Source organism: Gekko japonicus, unplaced genomic scaffold (genome assembly GCF_001447785.1).
Source record: "Gekko japonicus isolate JY-2015 unplaced genomic scaffold, Gekko_japonicus_V1.1 scaffold1079, whole genome shotgun sequence".
NCBI lineage: Eukaryota > Metazoa > Chordata > Lepidosauria > Squamata > Gekkonidae > Gekko > Gekko japonicus.
In genome coordinates this window covers 72,118-94,697 of record NW_015173705.1, presented here as the reverse complement: position 1 = coordinate 94,697, position 22,580 = coordinate 72,118, and the positions used below count along the sequence as shown (strand labels likewise).

General features: G+C 42.6%; 1 protein-coding gene across 1 annotated transcript in view; it reads left to right on the top strand.

Annotated features, from left to right (window-relative positions):
- The window catches only part of SLC26A8 (solute carrier family 26 (anion exchanger), member 8), a 90,418-nt gene that overhangs the window by 18,457 nt on the left and 49,381 nt on the right, over positions 1-22,580 (top strand). Inside the window, exons 9-12 of the mRNA XM_015423277.1 lie at positions 9,411-9,524; positions 16,080-16,157; positions 18,607-18,702; positions 21,320-21,426. Coding sequence (XP_015278763.1) covers positions 9,411-9,524; positions 16,080-16,157; positions 18,607-18,702; positions 21,320-21,426 — 395 coding nt within the window. The remainder of the gene's footprint in view (positions 1-9,410; positions 9,525-16,079; positions 16,158-18,606; positions 18,703-21,319; positions 21,427-22,580) is intronic.

Below are 22,580 nucleotides of genomic sequence, written 5' to 3'. Positions count from 1 at the left end.
CACCCTCCAAACCATACATGGAGGAGAGAGAGAAAGAAAGGGGGGGCAGAAGGGAGACAGAGTGTGAGAGAGGTAGGGGGAGACAGGAGGAAGCAAAGGCGTGAGGAATAGGATAACCATCCCGCAAGTTTCTTGTGGGTCTCCACTTGTCTACATCTAATTCTGGCCTGCATTTGATAAACATCACCATGGCTGCGGTCACACTGAAGGCTTGCCATGATCTGGATGTGCCTTTAATTGCACCGGTTTAAAGTGTTTTTGGGCAGACCAACCAGACAGTACATCCTGGGGCAGTTTCCCCGCATGCTTGTTTGGTGGTCAGGCATTCACATTCCTGCAGCACCTCAATCATGGAGTGCGCTACCTGGTCATTTTTGTTTTAATGCAGGTGGGTGCATGCACATGTGCACTTATAGGCAGCAACTAAAAAAACAGTGGTGGAAACAGACCTGCAGGTTCAGACTTCCCTTCTGGGTTCCTTTCGCAGCAGGAGAGTTCAGACATCTGGGAAAGCGGAATGGAAGCACTGGCATCTGTAAACACCAGACTTTCCCTGGTGCCTGATTACTCCACTTACAAAGCAGGGTGACATGGGGTGCCGACAATTGGGGCATGGAAGCAGATGTTGCTGTCTGATTGTGTTCTGCAAAGGTAACACTACTATATCACAGCAAACTGCTCATTTCATCGCAACCCATGTCTTTCTTTCATATCCCACCTTTCTTCCTAGACTTTCAAATGGTATCCCAGACAGTCTACCACATAGGCCTTGACCATCAATGGACTGGTATAACTTCAGCAAGATTGCTGTATGATGTTTCTTCAGGCCATGACATCAACCACCAAAGTGGTGATGAAAATCACAGTCTGTTAGAAACAGGGATGTTGAGAACATTAATGTGAATGCAATTGACAGCCAAACATGTCTTGATTGAACTCCTAGCTTATGTACAGGTTGAGCCCCCTTACTGGACTGCCTTGATCTTGCTGTTTGATGTCTGACTTAAATACTGTCAAGAAGCTCACTGGCTGCAAAGCAGCTGAATGCATGACAGGGTTGCACAGCTGACAAACTATCTACTCAATCACTGGAGAAGGCTGCGATCATATGCACAATTAGACCCGACATAGGTGCGAATGCCGGGCAGATTTAAAGGGCGCGATCAGACAACAACATCTGGGAAGCACCCCACAGCCGTAGGCAGCCCGTTCTGCTCTGCTGCAGAAGCGGAGTTAAAAGACACCGGGGAAAATCCAGTAGTTAATGGGTTGCAATAGGCCACGGACAGACTTTCCTGTTCCTGATTGCTCCAGCGCGCTCTCATGGCATCAGGATAGTCTGATCAGGCCATCCTGACTCAATGCCGTTGTCCCCCCCCCCCATTTGCAGTATGTGCATCATTGCAAACTCCATAGGGAGCCCTTAGTGCAGATGTGCGATTCATCAATCCCTTAGTTAAGCGCATGGAGAAAAAACGGCACAACCCCCCCGACTCACCTACACTTGCGTCTGATCATGCACTGACAGACTGCGCCCGCAGCTTCAAAAGGAGGTGTGATCGTGCAACTGTGGGTCAAATTCTTCCAGAGGAAATAGCCTCACTTCCCCCCGTTTTTTCTGGCGTGTGTGACCGCAACCTTATATTACATTGCCCTTATTTTGAATAATTGCCTTTGAATTGACATTAGAAATCCTTTTGCTGTCTTTATGTTATATAATCTTTCCAAATCTGGAGAACAATCTTTTCTGTTTCCTATCCTGACCCAAGCCAGTTGGTTCCTGTTTTGACTCTTGGAAATCTGTCTTTTCCATGGTTGTGCTGGTAGCTGCAGTACCTTCTTTTGCTTCTTTTGGTACATTTGTGAACGCAAACATTTCTTGTAGTTTAAATGTGGTTCTTGAAATTCTCTTTTGCACCTACTTATAGGTGTGTTGTATTGCTTTTGCTGTGGTATGTATCTTACTTGCCTTCTGTTTCTCCTGTATTCCTTTCCTAATTGTGTTTGCACTATGTATGAATGTGGTGTCTCTACAGCAAATTACTGCTCCTAATTCCCAGTGCCCATTTCTCTGTTTTACTCTTACTGAACCTCCTTCTTGCAGAGGTTGTACTCTTATTGAGTCTCCTTCTTGCTGCCTCTATCATAATGCATTTTCTGCTTGAGCTTTGCATTGGTGTAGCTTTTTCTAATTACTTCACCCTTTGTGACACTGTCTATTGGTGTCTGGAAGATTGAATTTTAGTTATCTACTCATACACAGTTGTGCTGTTGAGCTGTTGAGGCCTCTCCTACTGTTGTGTTTCTGTAATTCAGCAAGCTTAAGTGCATATCTTGATTGGTCTGTTGTGCTTTTTTCATTAAGTTTTTCACATTCACTGTGGGTAGTATGGGCTTGTACACATGTATTTGAAAACCTACTCCTTAGCAAATGTTTCAGATTCCAGTGATGTATATTGTACTACACTATCTAGTATCAATTTCACACATGTTCTGTGCTTTGCTAACATAGACTTTAAAGAGTTCACCCCAGTTTAAAGAGTTTGTGTGTCAGAAAACTGTAAAACTTCTAAGGATGGGCACGAACTGGGGAAATGCGGTTCAGTTTGGTTTGTGGCTGAACCGCAAACCAAAACAAAGTTTGTTTATGAACTGAACCGGTTTGTGGTTCATGGCCCTGCAAACCCCGTTGAAAGGGACCACAGTTCCTTTAAAATGGGGTTTGCAGAAAGCAGCTTGCTCTCCGCTGCTCAGCTGTTTTGGGCTGTCTTCTGCAGTTCCTTTAAAGTTTAAAGGAACTGCACAAGACAGCCCAAAATGGCTGAGTGGCAGGGAACACCTCCCCACCACTCAGTTGTTTTTGCAGCTTTCGCGGGGAACAGAAAGCAGTGGTTTAAAGGGACGCTGAGTCTCTTTAAACCCCTACTTTCTGCTCCATCCACGAGCTGCCAAAAATTGCCAGTTTGTGAAAGTTCATGATGTTAGACCTGTCACAAACTTTTGTTCGTGAATGACGAACAGGGCAAAATTCATGACAAATTTTGCTTTGTGGTTTGGTTTGTGCCCATACCTACCTTCTGGATATCTGCTATAATAGTCCACCACAAGCAAATAGTTCTTTTGTTCCCACATGAATAAGTCTGTTGCAATTTTCTGGCATGGCCTGTTTGGTGTTGCTCTGAGTGTCATTAGTTCTTTGGCATTTCCTTTTTGATGCTCTAAGCAAGTTATATATCCAGACACCATATCTTCTATCCAAGCACTCATCCTAAGCCAGTATAATATGTCTCTTGCCTTTATTTTGCACAAGACCATGCCCATGTTTCCTGTGTGTACTTTTTGAAGCATGCTTTGTTGCAGTAAATATGGAATGACAATCTGCTCTCCTTGCAGTATAAGACCTTAATAAAGTGTCAGTTCCTCCTTGACATTCCAGAAATCTTTTATTTCACAAGGTACTTGTGACTTATTTTTCGACCATACTTTCTTTATCATCCCCATTAATTTCTGCATTGTCTCATCTTTCTTTGTTTCCTGCTTTCTTTTTTCTCGTTTCTCTTCAGTGGCTAGAAGATTCTTTAGGATCACATGAACCTGTTCCTTGTGGCCTTCTTCTTTGGCATTTGTGCCTGGTAGAAATACTCTGGACAGTGTCTGCTACAGGTATTTCCTTCCCTAGTTTGTATGTGATTTTCAGGACATATTTTTGGAGACACAAAATCATTTTTCACAATCTAGCTGGTGCCTCAGCTAGAGTTTTTTAATTATGTGCTCTAAAGATTTGTGATCCATTTCTACTGATACAGTTCTGCTATAGATGTACTGATGGAACTTTTCACATCCTGCTACAATTGCAAACATTTCATTTTCAATTTGTGCATAATTGCACTGTACTGAGGTTAGTGACTGTGATGGATATGCCACAGACTTACCTTCTTGTAGTAAAACTGCTCCAGCTGCAGAATGTGACACATCTACTTGCACTGTCACCTTTTTGCCTGCATCAAAATATTGAAGGATTGGTCCAGGGATGCTTGTTATTAGCTCTTTTATCTCCTGGAACATTTCCTTAAGTGAGTCATTCCAAATCCATTCTGTTTGTTTTCGAAGCAACTCTCTCAGTGGTGCTGTCATTTGTGCAAGTCCTGGAGCAATTCTGGCTAAGTAAACCATTTCACATTATCGTTTCCAGTTCTGATATGGACTTTGGTGCATCCAGTTGCCATACTGCAGCAGTCTTTCCTGGATCAGGTTTTATGCCATCTGCAGTTAGTATGTGACCAAAACAGGTAATGCTGTCCACTACAATCTGCATCTTGTTTGGGTTTAGTTTCAGATTTTTCTCCCCGAAAACAACGGTGCTTTTATGTTATTGTCATGTTCTTCTCTGGTTGAATCGTGTACCAGTATGTCATCAATAATTTACTTCCACACCTTTTAATCCTTCCACTACTACTGAGCAGAAGTAATTCCAAAAGGTATTCTGGTGAAGTGCCAGCATCCAAAAGGTAGTCAGTTTGCTGCTTTCACTTGCCAGTATCCAGTTTATGCATCCAACACACTGAAGTACTTGTCTCTTGAGAGTGTTATGTCCTCTAATGTTGGAAGTTTGTAGTATTCTCTCATGATGTCTTTAAGTCTCTAAGGTCTAGATAAATGCATAATTATTTGGAGTTTTTCTTCTCTGTGGCATCCATGGAGCATACCCATTCTGTGATTTCATCTGATTTTACTAGAACTCCAGTTTGTTCCATTTATGTATGTTCTTTCTCAATTTTGCCTTAAGAGCAATTGATACTCTTCTTGGTGCACATATCTGGTTTCGCATCTGATTTCAACTTTATGTGACATAGTCCTGGTAAACAACCTAGCCCTGTAAATACATCTGAGAATTGTTATTTGGCTTTTTGCTTAGTGGGCTCTGTGTCTCCTGTGTTCACTAATCTTTATCAGGTTCAGTTGTTTACTTGCCTTCCAACCCAATACCGGTTTTGCATTCGTTTCTTCCACAGTGCAGAATGTAAGTGTATGGAAGATCTTATTGTGTTTGCACTTTATTGTAAAAGGAGTCTAGGTTGATTTTTGAATTAAAAACTTTTGCACCAAATGGAATGAATCAGATGCTTGATTTTGCTGCCTTTATTTGAGGATGATTGCAATTGAGTAGAATATGAGTATAGGTGATATATTTGAAACTCAGGCATGTTTGTGGAAAATGGGACAGGTCCAGTATAAGAAACTGTATTGCAATTAATTTGTATATGGTTAAATGCTGTATTGAGGAGCTGCGGTGGCTCAAGTGGTTAAGACGCTGAACTGCAGGCTGTAGAAGGTCAGTAGTTCAGCAGTTCGAGACCCAAGTTGCCGCATGACGGAGTGAGCTCCCGTCTCTAGTTCCAGCTCCTGCTGACCTAGCAGTTCGAAAGCAAGAAATTGCAAGTAGATAAATAGGTACCACTTCGGGGGGAAGGTAACAGCGTTCCGTGCGCCTTGGTATTTAGTCATGCCGGCCACATGACCACGGAAACGTCTTCGGACAGCATTGGCTCTTTGGCTTTGAAACGGAGATGAGCACCGCAACCCTAGAGTCGGACTCGACTGGCTTTCTAGCAAGAGAACCTTTACCTTTTTAAATTCTGCATGGCAGGTTGCCTTGTAGAGAACCCTAGGATTCCACTGAATTTATTGAGATGTGCCTATGTTATTTTGGAAATCAGGATGAGATGCATTTTTCTCTGTTTTTGAATTGATATATGTATTATGTAGTCGACCTTGTCTTTCTATGTATATTTATGATTTCTTACAGTTCCGTTTTACCAGCTGCTGTTGAAGATAATTAAAATGACTTGATTTATACCTGTGAGAGACGTATTAATTGTTATGAGCAATCTGTTGGCTATGTGCTCATAAATTCTATTGGGTTATGACCACTAACCCATTTTTGTACTTTAATGAATGTAATATACAGTTTTGATCATATATAGTTGTGAATTGTTGATGGTCTTCTCTTGGTGGGTGTTATTTGTGGCTATATTTGTATGCTAAGGGTTTCCTATTGTCTTTGGCGTTTTAATTATGTAGAACAGATGATCAACATATAGAACTGTTAAAATATATCTAAAAATGATGAAGATTGGAGTTGCTCCCTAGAATAAGAACATTACATCCCGGGGATGTATATCACCTGTTGTATCTTCAGTCTTTTGCAGTATATTTCAGTGTTACTAGAGGTTAATTTCTTTGCATAGTTGAGCTTATTCTTCATCTGGGGAGCCTCAAAACTTAAAAGGCTCCTCTTCCCAGTGGAGGTTTCAGAAGACTGAGCAAGTCTTGCTTCCTGAAATGGATAAAAGCAGTTAGCAGTCATCACACAGTATCATCCTCTCAATGATGAGAAAGAATCTTCTTATGTAACTTCAACATTTCTTTCTATCCAACTGATAACTTTTAGTGCCAAGGTTACTTAGGTATAGGGGTCATTTCATAGAAAAAGAGGTGCAGGAACTCATTAGCATAACTCATTAGCATAACATTTGCCTATGCTACACCCCCTGACATCACCCGAAGTGTGTCAGAAGGCTCCACCCCAAAAATCTCAGAGAAAAGAAAGTACCACTCAGAGAAGGCCCTTTGCACATGCTCAAAGGTCCTACACGTAACACCCACAGGTCTGAACTGAAATGTCTGCAACTTTCTCCTAGCCCTCTGTAGTCTTCCCCTGGGTTGAATGCTGGTTGGTAAGCAGCTCAGGGCAGGGACCTGCATTTTTGATAGCTACTCTGTGCCATGCCCAGTGACTGCGCTACATAATAATTTCTACAAGATGTTACCTGGCTGGCAGCAATGCTCCCTCTAAGCTGTGGAGTCTTGTAAGCAAAAATTCTACTTTGTAAGCTACTGGCATTAAAGTTGTGAGCAAGCAATTTGGCTGCTGCATAAATTAGTTTGCTCTGGAGCCATCCTTCCTGAGCGAAGACAAAAATGTGTGAGCCAAGGGCTAAAAAACTGTGAGCTAGCTCACACTAACTCAGCTTAGAGGGAACAGTGCCTGGCAGCTCCATGGAATGGCTCAGAGAAAGCTGGCCAAAAGGCTTTTTAAACAGACACTTTGTCCAGCTCAGGGAACTACACTCTGCATGTGCTCAGAGGCCTGGCTATGGCCTTTTAAAACACATATACCTTTGTCCAGCTCAGGGAACACATACTGCCAAATGCTTAGAGACCCTTTAACCACAGTGTGTGGTTTAAAAAACAACAACAACATATTTTTTCTCCAGCTCAGTGAAGGTTATTCCACATATGTTCAAAGACATACTCATGAGCTCTAAAACAAACAAAACCTATTTTGCGATGCCATAAATGCTAAAAAGCATATTGCCTATTATTTTCAAATACAACCCTTGTTTTCAGGTGAGACACTCCACACATGCTCAGGTTCAGGAGCTCTGAACCACATCTTTATCCAAAGGCAACCCCCTCCCGGCTCTATGTGCAGCAGGTACTACCCCCCCACACACACATTTTCTTAGAGAAAAACTTCTTTTTTCTCAGAGAAAAACTTTCCTCCTCAGACCCCCCCCCACCTGGCGCCTAAGAGGGGCTTTTCAGTCTTTCCACATGTTCGGAACCCTGCGGGTAGCCATAGCAACCGGATGCTAAAGAGGAGAAATGGGAACTACGAATACCATTGGCCCATGCGCGGGCTTAAAGCATGGATGGGCAGCAAATAATCACAGAGCTTCGAGGAGAGTTGTTGTTTTCTATGGAAAATGCTGCCTTAAGGTGACACATTCTAGGATTTCATGGCTCGGGACCAGAATGTAGTTATGTATTCCTTTGCTAGATCGATATCATGCTTTTCCGGTGCCCAGGACTATGCACAAAGAACCCAGCTCAGAGAGATGCCCCAGGGGACCCACCTCTTTGCATTTTTTGTGCACTCCACCGCTCTTGGCATGCTTTGCTTGTCCCTTGGCTCAGCGGCCGATGAGGCCAAGTGAGTGCCATGCCTGTTGCTGAAGCAGGCCGGTGAGCGAGAAGGGCAGGTGTGGGGGGGGGGAGAGTCTGAAAAACCTGGGAAGGAGGGAGGAGGAGGAAGGGATGGAGGCGAGGTGGGCGGTGCAGGAGAGCAAGCGGCAGAACCAGGCACCTCCAGTTAAGGCAGGCAGCGCGCTGGACGCGGAGGAAGAAACAACAGGAGGAGGAGAAGGAGGAGAAGCGGAAGGCACTTTGAAGGACATGCACAGCCCCAGTGGGAGCAGGAGAGCCGGAGGCGTGGCAGGGTCAGCAGGCAGAGGGATCTGCCAGCAGGAGAAGCAGCAGCAGCAGCCGCCTAGATGGGCGGGGCACCGGCAGTGTGGGGCACCCGGGGCATCTTCTGGCGAGGGGCGGAGGAGGTACTGGTGCTGGCTGCTGCCAGGGAGCCTGGTGGGGTGGTGGGGGTGGAGGAGGAGGAGGAGGCAGTGGTGAGCAGCAGCGGAAGTGGGGCCAGTTGCTGTTGCAGTAGCAAGCAGCACAGGAGGAGGCACAGGAGGCCGAGGCGGAGCTTGCGGCAGCACTCTGCTGTGTCGGCCAGCGGGCTAGGACGGGGGGGCTGCTGGGAGCAGGGGGTGGGGCTTGCTGCAGTTTGGTGTAGTGGTTAAGTGTGAGGACTCAAATCTGGGAGAACCGGGTTTGATTCCCCACTCCTCCACTTGCACCTGCTGATGTGACCTTGGGTCAGTCACAAGTTCTGACACAGCTGTTCCTGAAAGAGCAGTTTGTGTCAGAGTTCTCTCAGCCCCACCCACCTCACAGGGTGTTTGTTGTGGGGAGGGGGAGGGAAAGGAGTTTGTAAGCTGCTCTGAGACTCCCTTGGGTAGTGAAGGGCGGGTATAAATCCAATCTCCTCCTCCTCCTCCTCCTCCTCCTTCTTCTTCATATGCCCGCCCCCTGGGCTCCTTACTGCCGGAGCATCGCTTCGGTGCAGTCGGGCAGGAAATGAGCCCTGCTTCGGTGGCTTCAAAAAGCACTATTCACTGAGGGTAGTTTCAGATGATGCTGTTTTTCTGTGGCAGTTTTTAACTAACTTTGCAATTACTCTTAGATAGCCAAATAATACCATGTTTTGAAGTCCATGCTGAGTCAGGAGAATACCCCAACATGACTTCCATCAGAAATACATTAGCACATAGACTTCTGTGCTTTGTCATTTCTCTTTAAGTGGCATGTGAATGAACTCCCATTCCTCCATGCACAATCAAATACTTTATAAAGAGGTGCACTGTGGTTTGTAAGCAGCCATAATAATTTCTCATCAGAAACATGGAAGAGAAACTTTTTTAGCGTTAATACCCCAGTGCATGATTAGTCAAGAGTGATATGTGTTTTTAATTTAGTGATCAGGTCTAATTTTTATTTCTCATATGCAGGACCTGTTTGCAATTGGATTATGCAATGTCTTTGGTTCATTTTTTAAAAGTTTTGTTGTTAGCTGTGCTGTTTCTGCAACAGTTATTCAAGAAAAGACAGGTGGGAAAACACAGGTGAGTTGGTTTATCATGAAATCCACTTTTTAAAAGAAAGCTTCATTTAGGTTATTTACTAAGATCTATTTTCCTTTATGCAGTATGGAGTTCTGGGATTGAAACTATAGCTCAGTGGTTCCCAAACCATCTTGGTTCCATAAACTATCCCACCTTATAAAAAGCATTGTTCAGAATAGTGATTTGCACAACCCACTAAGGGAGGTACTAAAAATAAAATCCAGAACACTAACAATTAATTGCACATTGTCCATAGTCAGACCTCCCACCCCTGCACTTACTTTAGAGAAGATGGAGGTCTCCAGGTCATGCTGAGGGAGCTGTCAAGAGAGACCGTAGAAACCCAACCTGATGCCGCAGGAGCAGCTTCTAAACTTGCTACAACACCCAGAGATGCTGAGCAGGCCAGGGACCAGCCAACAGCCAACCCCCAAGAGCTGGCAGCAGAAGCACAAGGCAACAAGGGTGACAGGCAGCAGAAGGGCAGGGAACAGGCTGCAGTCACCTTCTCAGGCCAGCAGGGGCTACAGGAGAAGCCCTATAAGGCTTCTCAGGGGGGAGGAGCGGGGGAAATGGGATCCCAGGCAGGCAGCAGCCCATTAGGCCTTGGACCCACCACTCCCATAGGCCCATCCTCCAGGATACAGAGAGTGGGTGAAGCTGGAGTTGTCCCACACCAGACAGTCCTTTTAAAGCTGTACCCTGGGAGAGCCAGGGAGGAACGGTCAGACCTCACCTAAGACAACCAGGGAGAGATTACTGGTAGGAGCGGGAACAAAAAGAGGGTGATGAAAAAAACCCTCCTCTTTTGAGGTTCTTCTCCCAGGGCAAGCCTTGCTAAAAGAACCCTGGAGGAAGAGACAACCCTGGGCTCCAGCCCAATGCCAGTTTTTAACACATTTATTCAAAATCCAATTAAAACAATTTATTCAACAAAATTGATGAACTTGATCCTGTGATATCAGACTTTGAAAAGCTGATAGTCATTTAGAAAGAATCTGATACCACATTTGATAACTACTTCACTGTTCAATAAATACCTAATGTGATGGATGGGCTTGATGAAATGAGACCAGTTTTGTCGTGTCTGGTTTAAAGTCTAGTTTAAAGTCAATCAGCAGGAGTCTTAAATCACCACATTCAGTAATCTGGGGCTGATTTCTTTTCTTGGAGAGAAGTTGGATGATCACACGAAAACCATGTTCCACCAACTATGATGCTGGAAATGCAATAAGAAGCTTCTTAATCACTGTCTATAGTGCTGAATAGCTATCAGAAATTTCCTTCTGTAAACTTTTGGTATGACTTCTTAAACTTTAGCTTCAGCTAAACTTCCTCAGTATCTGAAAATGAAGTTATCACCCAATCTGGAATTTTCATTGGAAGAAGGTCTTCAGATCGCTCAGACATATCCTCATGCAGCATATCCAAATAGTCACACAAACTTGCAGATCATCTTGTATCCCACCTCTGTCTTCTAGCTCAGACAGGCTTCGAAATTGGTATCGCTTGTGACAGTCTCGTGTTTGAATAGAGTTAACTTTGAAATAAACACAGAGATGACAGATTTGGCCTTAATAAGATTGAACTCATTTCCTTGCAACTGCAAATTAATTTCATTGAACTTTGCAAATAGTGCTGATAAATAAGTGGTCATGCCTGATCTCTGAGCAAAGCATTCATATTTTTTTAAAACTCCACTGCAGTGTCAAAAAGGCTATAAAAGCATCTCACACAGTTGCCTTTTGATAGCCAATGAACTTCAGTATGGAGCAGCAGACATAAAAAATTTCCATTATTCTCAATGAATAGTTGATCACTGAGAGCATGGGCTTTAATTTTATTCCATGCAGTAATGACAGTGTGTAATGACTTGTGCAGGCAATTACTGAAGTTTTTTGGCAAACAAACATTGGCAATGAATGTGAATGATAAAGACATTTTGCACTGCTTTTTTTCTTTTTTTCTTTTTTTAATTTTTTTTAAATTTATTTTTAATTGGGTTTTATGCTTAATAAACATACATACATAGATCACCACAATTTTTTTTCACAATACACCACATTGACAATTTAGTTAAACATACTCTTACTTCAAGTTTTTCCTATTCATATATTAACCAAGTAACATTTCACATTGCCTCACTCACAACCCTCCTCATTCATTTTAACCAGTAAATCTATCCATTTATATGTTTATTTATTCCTTATTCTTGTCCATATATCAGAATCACCTTTAGTAAGTTCTTTCCACTTTTTAACACCTAGCATTGGCTGGATTATTCACATCATTTGCCACTTCTTAATTTCTGTCTCTCTCTCACACATAAGACACTTTGAAAGTTTCCCAATGAGAATACCATTTCCAAAATAATAAATAAAATAGAAATATTAATCTTAATAATCCTTAGCAAGTTAATCCTCATATTACTAACAATAAGTTTCATTTTTACTTTAAATAATATAACCTATGGCACTTACAAATACAAAATTCTATTCTTAAATACACCTATACATAACATCTTTCCTATCCCTACATCTCTGTTATAATCATTCCAGTCCCCTTTAAAAATCCCAATTCACCTTCATTTTACTACCTATCATTTTAATCCCATGGCCGGATACCAACACCAAACACTCATCTCAAGGCATTTAAACCTAATCCTCACTCTATTACTATTATTATCATCCATAATTTCTTTTTCTTTTTTTCTCCCATTTTTTAATCATTATTGGAACACAATTTACAAACATAAACCCATATAAAACATATTTCTTATCACACCACCCCTAATTCATCCAATATGATCATCTTTTGACATTCCCAACCACAATATAATTACCTCATTATATTATATATATTACTATAGTTGCCTGCCATACTTTCCATTTCCAGCAGTTTTATAATACAATTATTCAAAACCAAACTTTAAATACCAAAAAGAAAAAAGCTTCATTCTTACAATATAAAACAATGATGCAATATTTCAAAACCAATACCTAGCTACACAGCTTCATTCATACAAAAACCCACATATCACCAGTTTCCTATCACCCTAACTCACAATAGTTCATTATTTTCCTACCCTTAAAGAAAATTTCCATTTCCAATTAATTTGTGATGCATTTAAGCCAAACTAAAAGTACCAAAAGCTTCCTCCTTACACTACCCACAAATTTCCTATCCTACAAACACAAAATACTTCAATTTATCATCAATTTAGGGAGAAGACAGAAAGAATAAGCAACAAGTTTATCACCAGCTCAGTCCCTACAACAATGTTATATTCCAGTTCCTTTTTTTCTTGATTTTTCCCATTCTCTTCTAGGTGGCGTAGATCTTTATACTCCTGTATCCTCTTTTCCAACTTTTCTCTTCCACGCCCTTTCATATTTAATTTATTGGGGACTTTATGTTTCTTCTCAACTTTCTTTATTTTTGCCCCTCTGATTTGCATCTTCTTATTTCTCTTGAGAGGGTTCTGCCGTCTTTTATTTATTACTCCTGGTTTCCATTTACCTTGTCCTTCCAGTACACCTTTAGAAGCATCTCCTTTCTGAACCTCTCCTTTTTTAAGTACAGACTGAGCAACATATAGTCCTATCTCCTGCTCTGTTTCCTGCATTTCCGTTTCCTGTGTTTTCTCTTTCTCATCTTTCTCCTCCAACATTTCATTCCGAGTATTTTTCAAAACCTTCTCACAGGCCAGTTTAAATATTAATTTCATTTCTCTCATCATTGTTTCCTGGAACTGTTCCCATTGTTTCCATCTATCCCCTCTTGCATATCAGTCACTTCCATCTTTTCCAGCATATCTTACTATTCAGCCAATTCAAATATAGTCCAATATGATTCCGAAAAGGTAATTTTTTCTTACCCCTTTATCGCGTCTCTGCTCTTTCAATCCCAAACCAGTTTTTCGGCCGCTTTTTTTCCACATACAACGGGGAGGGGGGAAGTTCAGGGCATATTATAATCCTCTTCGCTCCATCTGTGGGTGTGCAAAAAGTATTTCCTAATGTGGTGTATCGCTTCTTCTCAAGTACAAAAAGGAAAAAAAAGGGTTAAAATCCGGGTGGCCGCGTCTTGAAAGAGCATGGCAGCCATGTTCTTCTCCTTCCACGCTCCTGCTTCGGGGCGTTACTGGTCACCCCCCCCCGCTTTTCCGAATTGCGGGAGGGGCCAGCAACAAAGCCCTCTGCTCCGGCACTCTGTCAGATAGTGCCGGTCGTGCTCCCCCATTGCTGGGGGCCTCAAAAGAAAGTGCTGGAGGTTCAAGCGAGACGGAGCGAGGCGAACGCCCGCCCACTTGTCGAAGCGCCGTACCAGAAGTCTTGCACTGCTTTTTTTCAAATACTGTCATTTTTTTCACATGCTGTCATGACTGGGTAGTCTTGTTGGTGTTGGAGGGTCAGGCTCCAGGGCGTCAAATTTTCAGGCGAGCGAGAACATAGCGCGGCCTCAGACTGAAGCTACGGAGGAGGTTACTTCACCCTTGCTCCTTGTGCACTTCACCCCACCTCTATTCAAGTGTCCTCCCAGTTGGGCTTTCTTTCTGTTCCGTCACACTCCCCTAGCATAGAGGGACAAAGAGGATCCTCCTTGGCCAGTGTTTCTCTCTCCCTTAAATCCTCCCGCCCCACACCTGCCTCTCCCCCTTTCCCTTCAGAGGAGAGTGGCCACAGGATTGGCCAGTTCCCCAATCTTGTTGGTGCATTCCCATCCTTCTTTTTCTCGATTGGGCCAGCGCTTCTGGGGATGGCGTTCACTGCTTCCAAGGCATCCTCCCTTTGCTGCTGGAGCCTCAGTCCTCCTGAATACCTTTGTTGGCTTCTTTCTGTCTCCTCCTGTCATCTGAAGACACATATCCCATAGCCCCTGTCTCCCTCAGCCACATTCGGGGTCATCTGGTGTGGTCCTCTCCGGGTTGCCCGAGTGCCTCCTCTGAGAATGCCCCCATTATGTCAGGGCCCTTGACCCCCGTGGTTCCCGGTGGGAGGGGCAGGAAGAGGTCTGGGGACTCCCCTTCCTGACATACGCACAGTAGTAACCAGTCATTTATGGTGCTCCATCACTTCAAGCACACGTTAGTGGTTATTTCCTTGTCTTTGAAGAATTCCTCAACAACACAAAATATTGACTCCCCTTTAGTATCTGTTTTTGTAGCCTTGAAAATAACAACTCTTCAGCCAAACTCATCTTTTATAAAGCACACGTAAGCAAAGATTTGTTGCCTGACTCTTATGTCCACTGACCGCCACCAGGGGCCAGCGAATACTCCCGAGCTTGACTCTGTAGAAACAATGGGGACTAGGCTTCTAGTCTCTCCACTTGGGAACCAATGGGACCGTGGTGGGAGATTTGAACCCACCAACGGGACCTGGGAGGGGTGTCCTCAGATGTGTATATAATTGGCCAGCCAGTCAGTAGTTGTTGTCTTTGTTGTGTACTAGTAAACCATGCTGATCACTACATCCGTCTCAGTGGTTTATACATGCGTCTAACCCACTACACTTCACTGACAATGTTGACTCATACAGCTGTAATGCAAATTCTGTTGTCCTTAGTATGCTGCACAATATATTATCCATATTTTCAGCTATTTCATGGCTCTATGGTGCGTGCTGGTGGTGCTGCTCTTCAGACTTTTTCTGTTGCTGCAGGTCTCCAAAGGCTGCAGCTCTCTTGAGGCTCATTCTCAGGTCACTTTGTTCTCTGCACTTGGACAGTGATGGCTTCTGTCTCCTTTTTTCTCCTCAGAACTCTCTTTTCATTCAGAACTCTCCTACGGCTGCCACTCTGGGACAAAATACCTACCCCCCAAAAAAATTCCAGTAGAGGGACAAAACCACTGGGTACACTTATATAACCTAGAAATATTAATATTGGGTTGGCTGTGACCAAAAGAACACTTATAGAACTAAAAAGCACACTTCATAATCAATAGGTTCAGTAACTGAGAGCACAGGAATACTATTAAATTAAGGACTTATCCACAAAAACTTGAAAAATGACAAAAACACAAGAGGTGATAACAGCTTCTCAAAACAAGGTATGCTGGTCTGACTAGTGCTCTGGTGATGTATTTACTAAATATTTTGATAGTTTCCACCAGATTTCAACACCATGCAGAGGCAGAAACCTGGAGTGCCATTTGCCAGTTGTAAATAAAAGAACATTGTGGTTAAAGGGGCCTACCTCCAGTGCTCTGCCTGCTGGCCCCTTGCCTCTTAGTGCCCCCTAGTAATCCCACTACCTCCCAGGGGATGGTGGCACCCACCTTGGGAACCACTGCTATATTTAATACAACTTTGTTTTAGAGATACTTCACACAGCAGGTTTTCTTTTTGACAAATGAAACTGTCTAACTAAAATTTCCACATAATTTTTTTTCATTTCAAACTGTGTTTATAGATTACACTTTTACCAAATGAATAAAATACCCCTCAATGGGATACCAAATGAGATTTTAGCATATTAATCTTCACTGAACAGTGGATCAAAACATAATCAGTACTAGAATATACATTTCTAATGGTGTATTTTTTTTATCAGCTTGCAGCTCTAATTGGAGCTTCCATAATGCTGGTGACAGTGCTAAAACTGGGGAACTACTTCCAGTCTCTTCCTAATGTAAGTGAATATTAAACAGAATTTCAGTAAATAGACATCAAATTACTGCTGTAGTTGTGTAAGGCTGTGGCAGCAAAAATAAACAGGAGTTTTGTGGTACCTTAAAGACTAACATTTATTTCAGTTTAAGCTTTTGTGGATTAGAGCCCACTCGTTTAGAGGCTCTAAGTGGATCTTAGACATTTTATGTAGGAGTTGTGAGAAAAGACAATGAAGGGACAACAGAACACAGGAAGTACAGGGTGAAAAGTAATTTTGTGACATTCAAATCTACTACGGTGCATAGCTGAAAGGTGATTCTGAACATAAAATAATCTCTCCAAAATTATACAAAAAATTATATACATTGTACTGTACATAACTGTAGGTGAATTTAAGACAATCCCCTCTTTTTCTTGATGACACATATGAGGGGGAAACTAGTCTTCCTTTCAGATAAATATTTTACAATTTACATGGCCATAACATCAGCCTGTAAGATGGAATTTATCACATTGCTCCCTTTCCTCCATTTCTTTTGGTCAATGATGTCTACTAAGCAAAAGATCTGCAGCCTAACTCTGAAATTATGCTCACTTCCAAAAAACAAAAGATAGGACAAACTTCATGAAACTAAGCAAGGCCAGCCTGCTGCTGTTCAAAAGGAATATAGTAATGCCACCAAGGCATCAAGTGCATTTTCCCATTCTTGAGAGGCTATTTCCCAGAAACAAAGATCCCAAGATGTAGAAAACTGCCTCTTCCAAGGTAGGAGGGGAAAGAAGCAGCTCCACCTAGCTAATGCTTCTTGTATTCTGGCTGGCAGCCCAGACAACCTTTCCTGTTCAGATAAAAATGGTAGTCATAAAAACATAGAGAGACTATTAACTGTAATCAGCAGTAGTGAGGTAGAAATATCTACCTGGGCTTAATATTTGTATCTCACTATAGCTGTAAACTACCTTAACAAAACCTGGGATTCTTTCCCCATTACAGATAGGAAGGGGCACGAACTGGCTCACAAACTGAAGCTCATGACAAATTTTGGCTGGTTCATGGTTCACAAACTGAAGTTTGTGGCAGGTCAACTGGCATGAATTTTCCACAAACTTTGAAGCAGTTGGTGCCCCTTCATGAATGGGTACATTTCCGGACAGACTGTCTCTGCTCAAACAAAATGTTTACCAAACTTCAAAGCAATTGGGGGGGGGGGGGAATTCTGCAGCCTTGGAAACACTGTTGTCAGTTTCAAACTAGTCATGTCAGTTTCAAGAGGATCTCCCCCTTTGTGCCTTCCTTTGTGATCACTTCCCATTTTCTTGCACAGAGCTTGCAAAATCCCACCCCCCTGTGCTTGGATTTGTGACTCAGTGCTTTGAGACCAGTCCTTTTAAGCTTGTGATACTAGTGGCACTGGGTTCTGCTGGGCACTCTGTGATTGCACAGGTACTGATGAGCACTCTGTACATTGTACTCATTCTGCTGGGCTTGCAGAAATGCCCCCCTTGCTTGGATTGTGGTTGAGCTGGCATTGCCACATTGGTACTAGGTTCTGATGGGCACTAATACATTGCACTAGTCCTGCTGTGCTTGCAACCCCCCCCTTGCTTGGAGTGTGATTCTGTTCTAGACAGCAGTCCTGTTGAACTGGCATTGCCACAATAGCACTGGGTTCTGCTGAGCACTAGTATATTGTACTGGTTCTACTGGGCTTGCAACCCCCCTCAGTTTCTACTGCAGTAAGTCTCTGGGTTGACATTAGTCCTGTTGCATTTGCACTGCCATAGTGGAACTGGTTCTGCTGGGCTTGCAAAAATGCCCCCCTTCTGTTTCTACTGCAGAGATTTTCTGGGGCTTTAATTCTGTTCTGCTGGGCTTTTGTTGCCCTTGTTTTTTGGCTTCCCTCCTTCCATTGGAAACAATGGAGGATGGGGGCACCTTCTTTGTGGGACCATAACTCAGACCCCGTATATCCAATCCTCACCAAACTTGGAGGGCAGATAGAGGAGAGTGAGCTGGAGATTCCCTATGGGTTTGGTGTCTCTACACCACCAGGGGGGCATTCTACCATGTCATGAACTGGTTTGTTTAGTTCTTAAAAGTTTGTGACGGTTCGTGGCTCGTGAATTGGGCATGCCATGAATTGAAATGAAAAACATTTCCTAGTTTGTGCTCATACCTAATTACAGGTACATTTCTGCTACAGAAACTGTTCAGGAATGTTGCAGTTTATCGTATTTTTGTGTAAAATGAAGTATGACTATATAACTGTAGAAGTCATTGTAAAATTATGCCATAGTATATATCAACATAACACAGACTATCAAGCCTGACAAAAGCTTACATTTGTATAAATCAGGTATTTGAAGGACTTACTGTCTCAGGTTATCTTACAATTTCTTGTACACCCTATGTGGAGTATTAGCCACAACTAGTAAAAAGATTATCATTTTTTCTATTTTTTCCACAGGCTGTTTTAGCAGCCATTGTAATGGCCAACATGTTCCCATTTCTTGAAAAGTTTATGGATGTCCCATCCTTGTGGAGGCAAGATAAATATGATTTTGTAAGTGTCACATGATCCACATAAGGTTGGGGAGGGTAACTGACTATTTGGGTACAATGCACAGAAGATAGTGTCTAGCACCATTAATCATTTGCCATAGAACAAGAATAAGCAACCTGTCCTAAATGAAAAGGCTATCCATGGGTTGCAGGGCTGCAGAAAATTTTTATTTAGATATCATGTAATTAATATTTGCATAAACATTGTGGACTTGGTGCATGCATGTTCTGGTTTCCCTTTGTACAATTTCTATGTATTTCTAGCATGCTTTGAAGAGAATTGTTTGAGGTACTAATCAAAAATTACCACGGCCATTATTGAACAACATAACTATGACATTACCATATGTGGAATACCGGGCATCACTATAATGCATTTCAGGAAAGGACAGCCTGATCTTATGGTTCCGCTATGGTGGCAGATACTATGTCACTTGTAAAAGCATTACATTAGTATAAGCTTGTCACAGTCATGCACTTCCAGCTTTGAAGTAGAAAGCAAAACCATACCAGTAGAAACAAGAAAAACAAACACTGATTTTCCGCAGTATCCAAAACAACTCTGGCACCATACACCAATAAAAATGTTGCACACTAATTGTGTCCCTTTGTAACCCAAGCATGAACAATACCACTTGGCAAAACATGCCATGATATCATACTACTCAGTATACCTTCCCTCCAGACACACAATTGTCTGGGGTTGATGACACCACCCCTGAACTTACCCCAAGGAACTGCAAGCTCCACTGAAGGCACACTGGGGCAGCAAACGCTAAGGCTGGGGAATTTTTCTGCCAGGTCACAGCAGGGCATGGCCTTGATGGAGCCTACTCTGGAGTCAGCCAGCTTGAAGGAGGCCAGCTGGCTCTCAGTGGCATGCTCAGCAGTAGAAGCCATCCCACCTACCAGAAATGACCCTGGCACTGAGACCCAGGAGAACGCTGACAAAGGGGCCAGGAGAGCAGGCAACACTGACCTTTTAAGAGGAGGTAGGGTGGGGCAGTCAGCTCTTTAAAGAAGTTGAGGGGGAAGGGCCAGTGAGTTTACCAATCCAAGGCAAGTATCCATTGGCCCAGGGGCCTGTCACTCCACAGGATTGGGTTGAGGAAGGAGGACTGGTTGAGCCCAGGTTTGGCCCTCCCTTGGGGAAGCATTCAAAAGGTGTGCCCAGGGAGGAAGAATCAGACCTATTCTTTGGCAGGTGGGAATAGGTAACTGGCAGAGTATGGAAACTGGGTGAAGAGAAACTTCCTTCTCTTGCTCTATTCTGTGGTTCTATCCTGGGACACTTGCCAACTAAAAGCAGCCCTGGAGAGTGAGACAGCTCTGGACAATGACCCAATGACTAGAGGAACCTGACAATGTGACCATTGAGTTAACACTTGCATGTCCATGTCCATGATAGACAGTTGCATTGTAACTGTCTGCACATTTTGCTGGGTCTGCTCTGTGGGTACCTGATCCTGCAAGGCAATAGGTAGCATACATATGTGGCCAGCACTAGCACAGACCAAAGTGTAATGGCTAGTAACCACTCTAGACTGTAGCTGTGCTCCCATGTTATACTAGCATGGCATTGTGCTGACAGTGTAGTAATGGAGTGCCTACATATCTGCCAGCCCCCTCCCCTTCAGCATAGTTTGGAATTAGCAAGTATTATTGGGGGAAATGTTGTTGGGGCACAGCAGTCCTTCCTCTTCATAATATTTAATAGCCACTTGCTTAAAAAACAAATCAAGACAAGACAAAATATTAGGGAATAGAATCTTCCAGAGGCATTTGAAATAGGTAATCACAGGAAAGTAACAATCCAAAATACAAAGATAACTTAAGCTATATTTTGGTATATATGAGTATCTCCTCTCTGAGTTACAGATAGAGAAAAGGTTGCTGGCTTTTGAACAGAATAATGTTTCAATATTACTAGTTATGTGCTTGTATATTTTAGCGTACTGGACCAGTGGGCTTCTAATACACCATATTTGATTTTGCTCCCATGTTCATAAGTTCAGACCTATGAAAATTCTGCCTCCTTCCAACATACACTAGATTGCATTTGCACATAATTTGTAAAATGGCTCAGCTTACTTACATTGTAATGTTGGTGATTCCTGAACTTTCTCATTTCTAATTAGGGATCTCTAATAGCGGATAAAAGAAATGTAAATTAATATTTTGCTAATTTTATTTAACTAATGTTTAATGTCTAATTAGTACACTCTCTAATGAAGAGCGTAGTGTATGGCCAGAAGGTATGTGATCCAGCAACTTTGATGAACCTAAGTAAGTCTGGGTCTGGTCAGTATGTGGATGAAAGATCTTCTGGAAACTCTATATAGACTACCTTAAATTACATTAAAGAAAGGCAGAATATAAATGTTATAATTTTAAAAGAAACTGTATATGTTGCTTGAAATCTTTCAGTCACAACATTTGGAGTGACTTATAAGTTTCAAGAAAGCCCAAGAATCAGACATGAAATCTGTATGGATTAAAGGATTTTTCATTCCCTGTAAACTGAGAATGTGTCCCCTTCACACAGCTTTCACTTTGCTTATCGGAATATGCATGCCCTTAAGTAGCTAATATTGTTCTTATTTCATTTACATTTAAAGGGAATTTGGATTGTGACATTTCTGGCTGTACTCTGTCTTGGTCTGGATATTGGATTGGGAATTGCTATGGGATTTGCCTTTTTCATAATAAGTGTCAGGTCACACAGGTACTATCTCATATTTTAGTGCTCTGTTAAGGAGTTGCAGATTAATGTGTGTGGAGAAAGGAAATTCTGTAGAAGATAATAGAAAACTATATTTGAAGTCTAAATAGATTATCTCCATGGGCTCTACTGAGAAGAATGTGATGAAGATGTTTTAAAAGAATACTGGCAGTCTTGGGATATTCTCTATTTCTTGGTGTCAGATGTGAAAATGTAACTGGGTTATTGGGAAAAATAACAAAAAACCCTATGGTATATCTTCAAACTCCATGATCCTCAACATGGTGCCTATGGATGTCATTGTACCTACCAATGTGCCTCCTGCTGCCTGCTCATTGCCCTACTTCCTGACCTCTTCCACATGCCTTCCTTATCTCTTTTCAAGATCCCTTATTCTCTTTGTCCTCCTTCACCCCATTCACACTCCCTCCTTTTCTACTCTCTTCTTTGATACCCGTTAAATTTCTTCATTCCTCTTTCACTTCTTATCCTGAGGCTTTCTGTTCTTAACTACTGCCTCACACAGCTTCCTTAAATGGCTTCAGGATGTGCTTAAGGGGGGTAGGACAGTTGAGTTGTCATTGTGAGGGATTGGTGAGCAGGACTGGACAGGTAAAGGTAAAGGTTCCCTTGCTCGAAAGCCAGTCGAGTCCGACTCTAGGGTTGCGGTGCTCATCTCCGTTTCAAAGCCGAAGAGCCAGCGCTGTCTGAAGACGTTTCCGTGGTCATGTGGCCGGCATGACTAGACACCGAGGTGCACGGAACGCTGTTACCTTCCCACCGAAGTGGTACCTATTTATCTACTTGCAATTTCTTGCTTTCAAACTGCTAGGTTGGCAGGCTTTCTGTTCTTAACTACTGCTTCACACAGCTTCCTTAAATGGCTTCAGGATGTGCTTAAGGGGGGTAGGACAGTTGAGTTGTCATTGTGAGGGATTGGTGAGCAGGACTGGACAACTGCCTCCTAAAACTTCTCAGCAATTGTTGCAGTTTTAAAGGTTAATGGATGCCTGAATATATACTGTGGCTCTGCCTTCAGCGAAACATGAGTTTTATTGAAACTATATCTCCATAATAACTATCAGCCAAATTGAATGGGAAGGAGAGAGATGCCCCTATATAAATCAATGGTGAGACCTCATTTGGAATACTGTGTG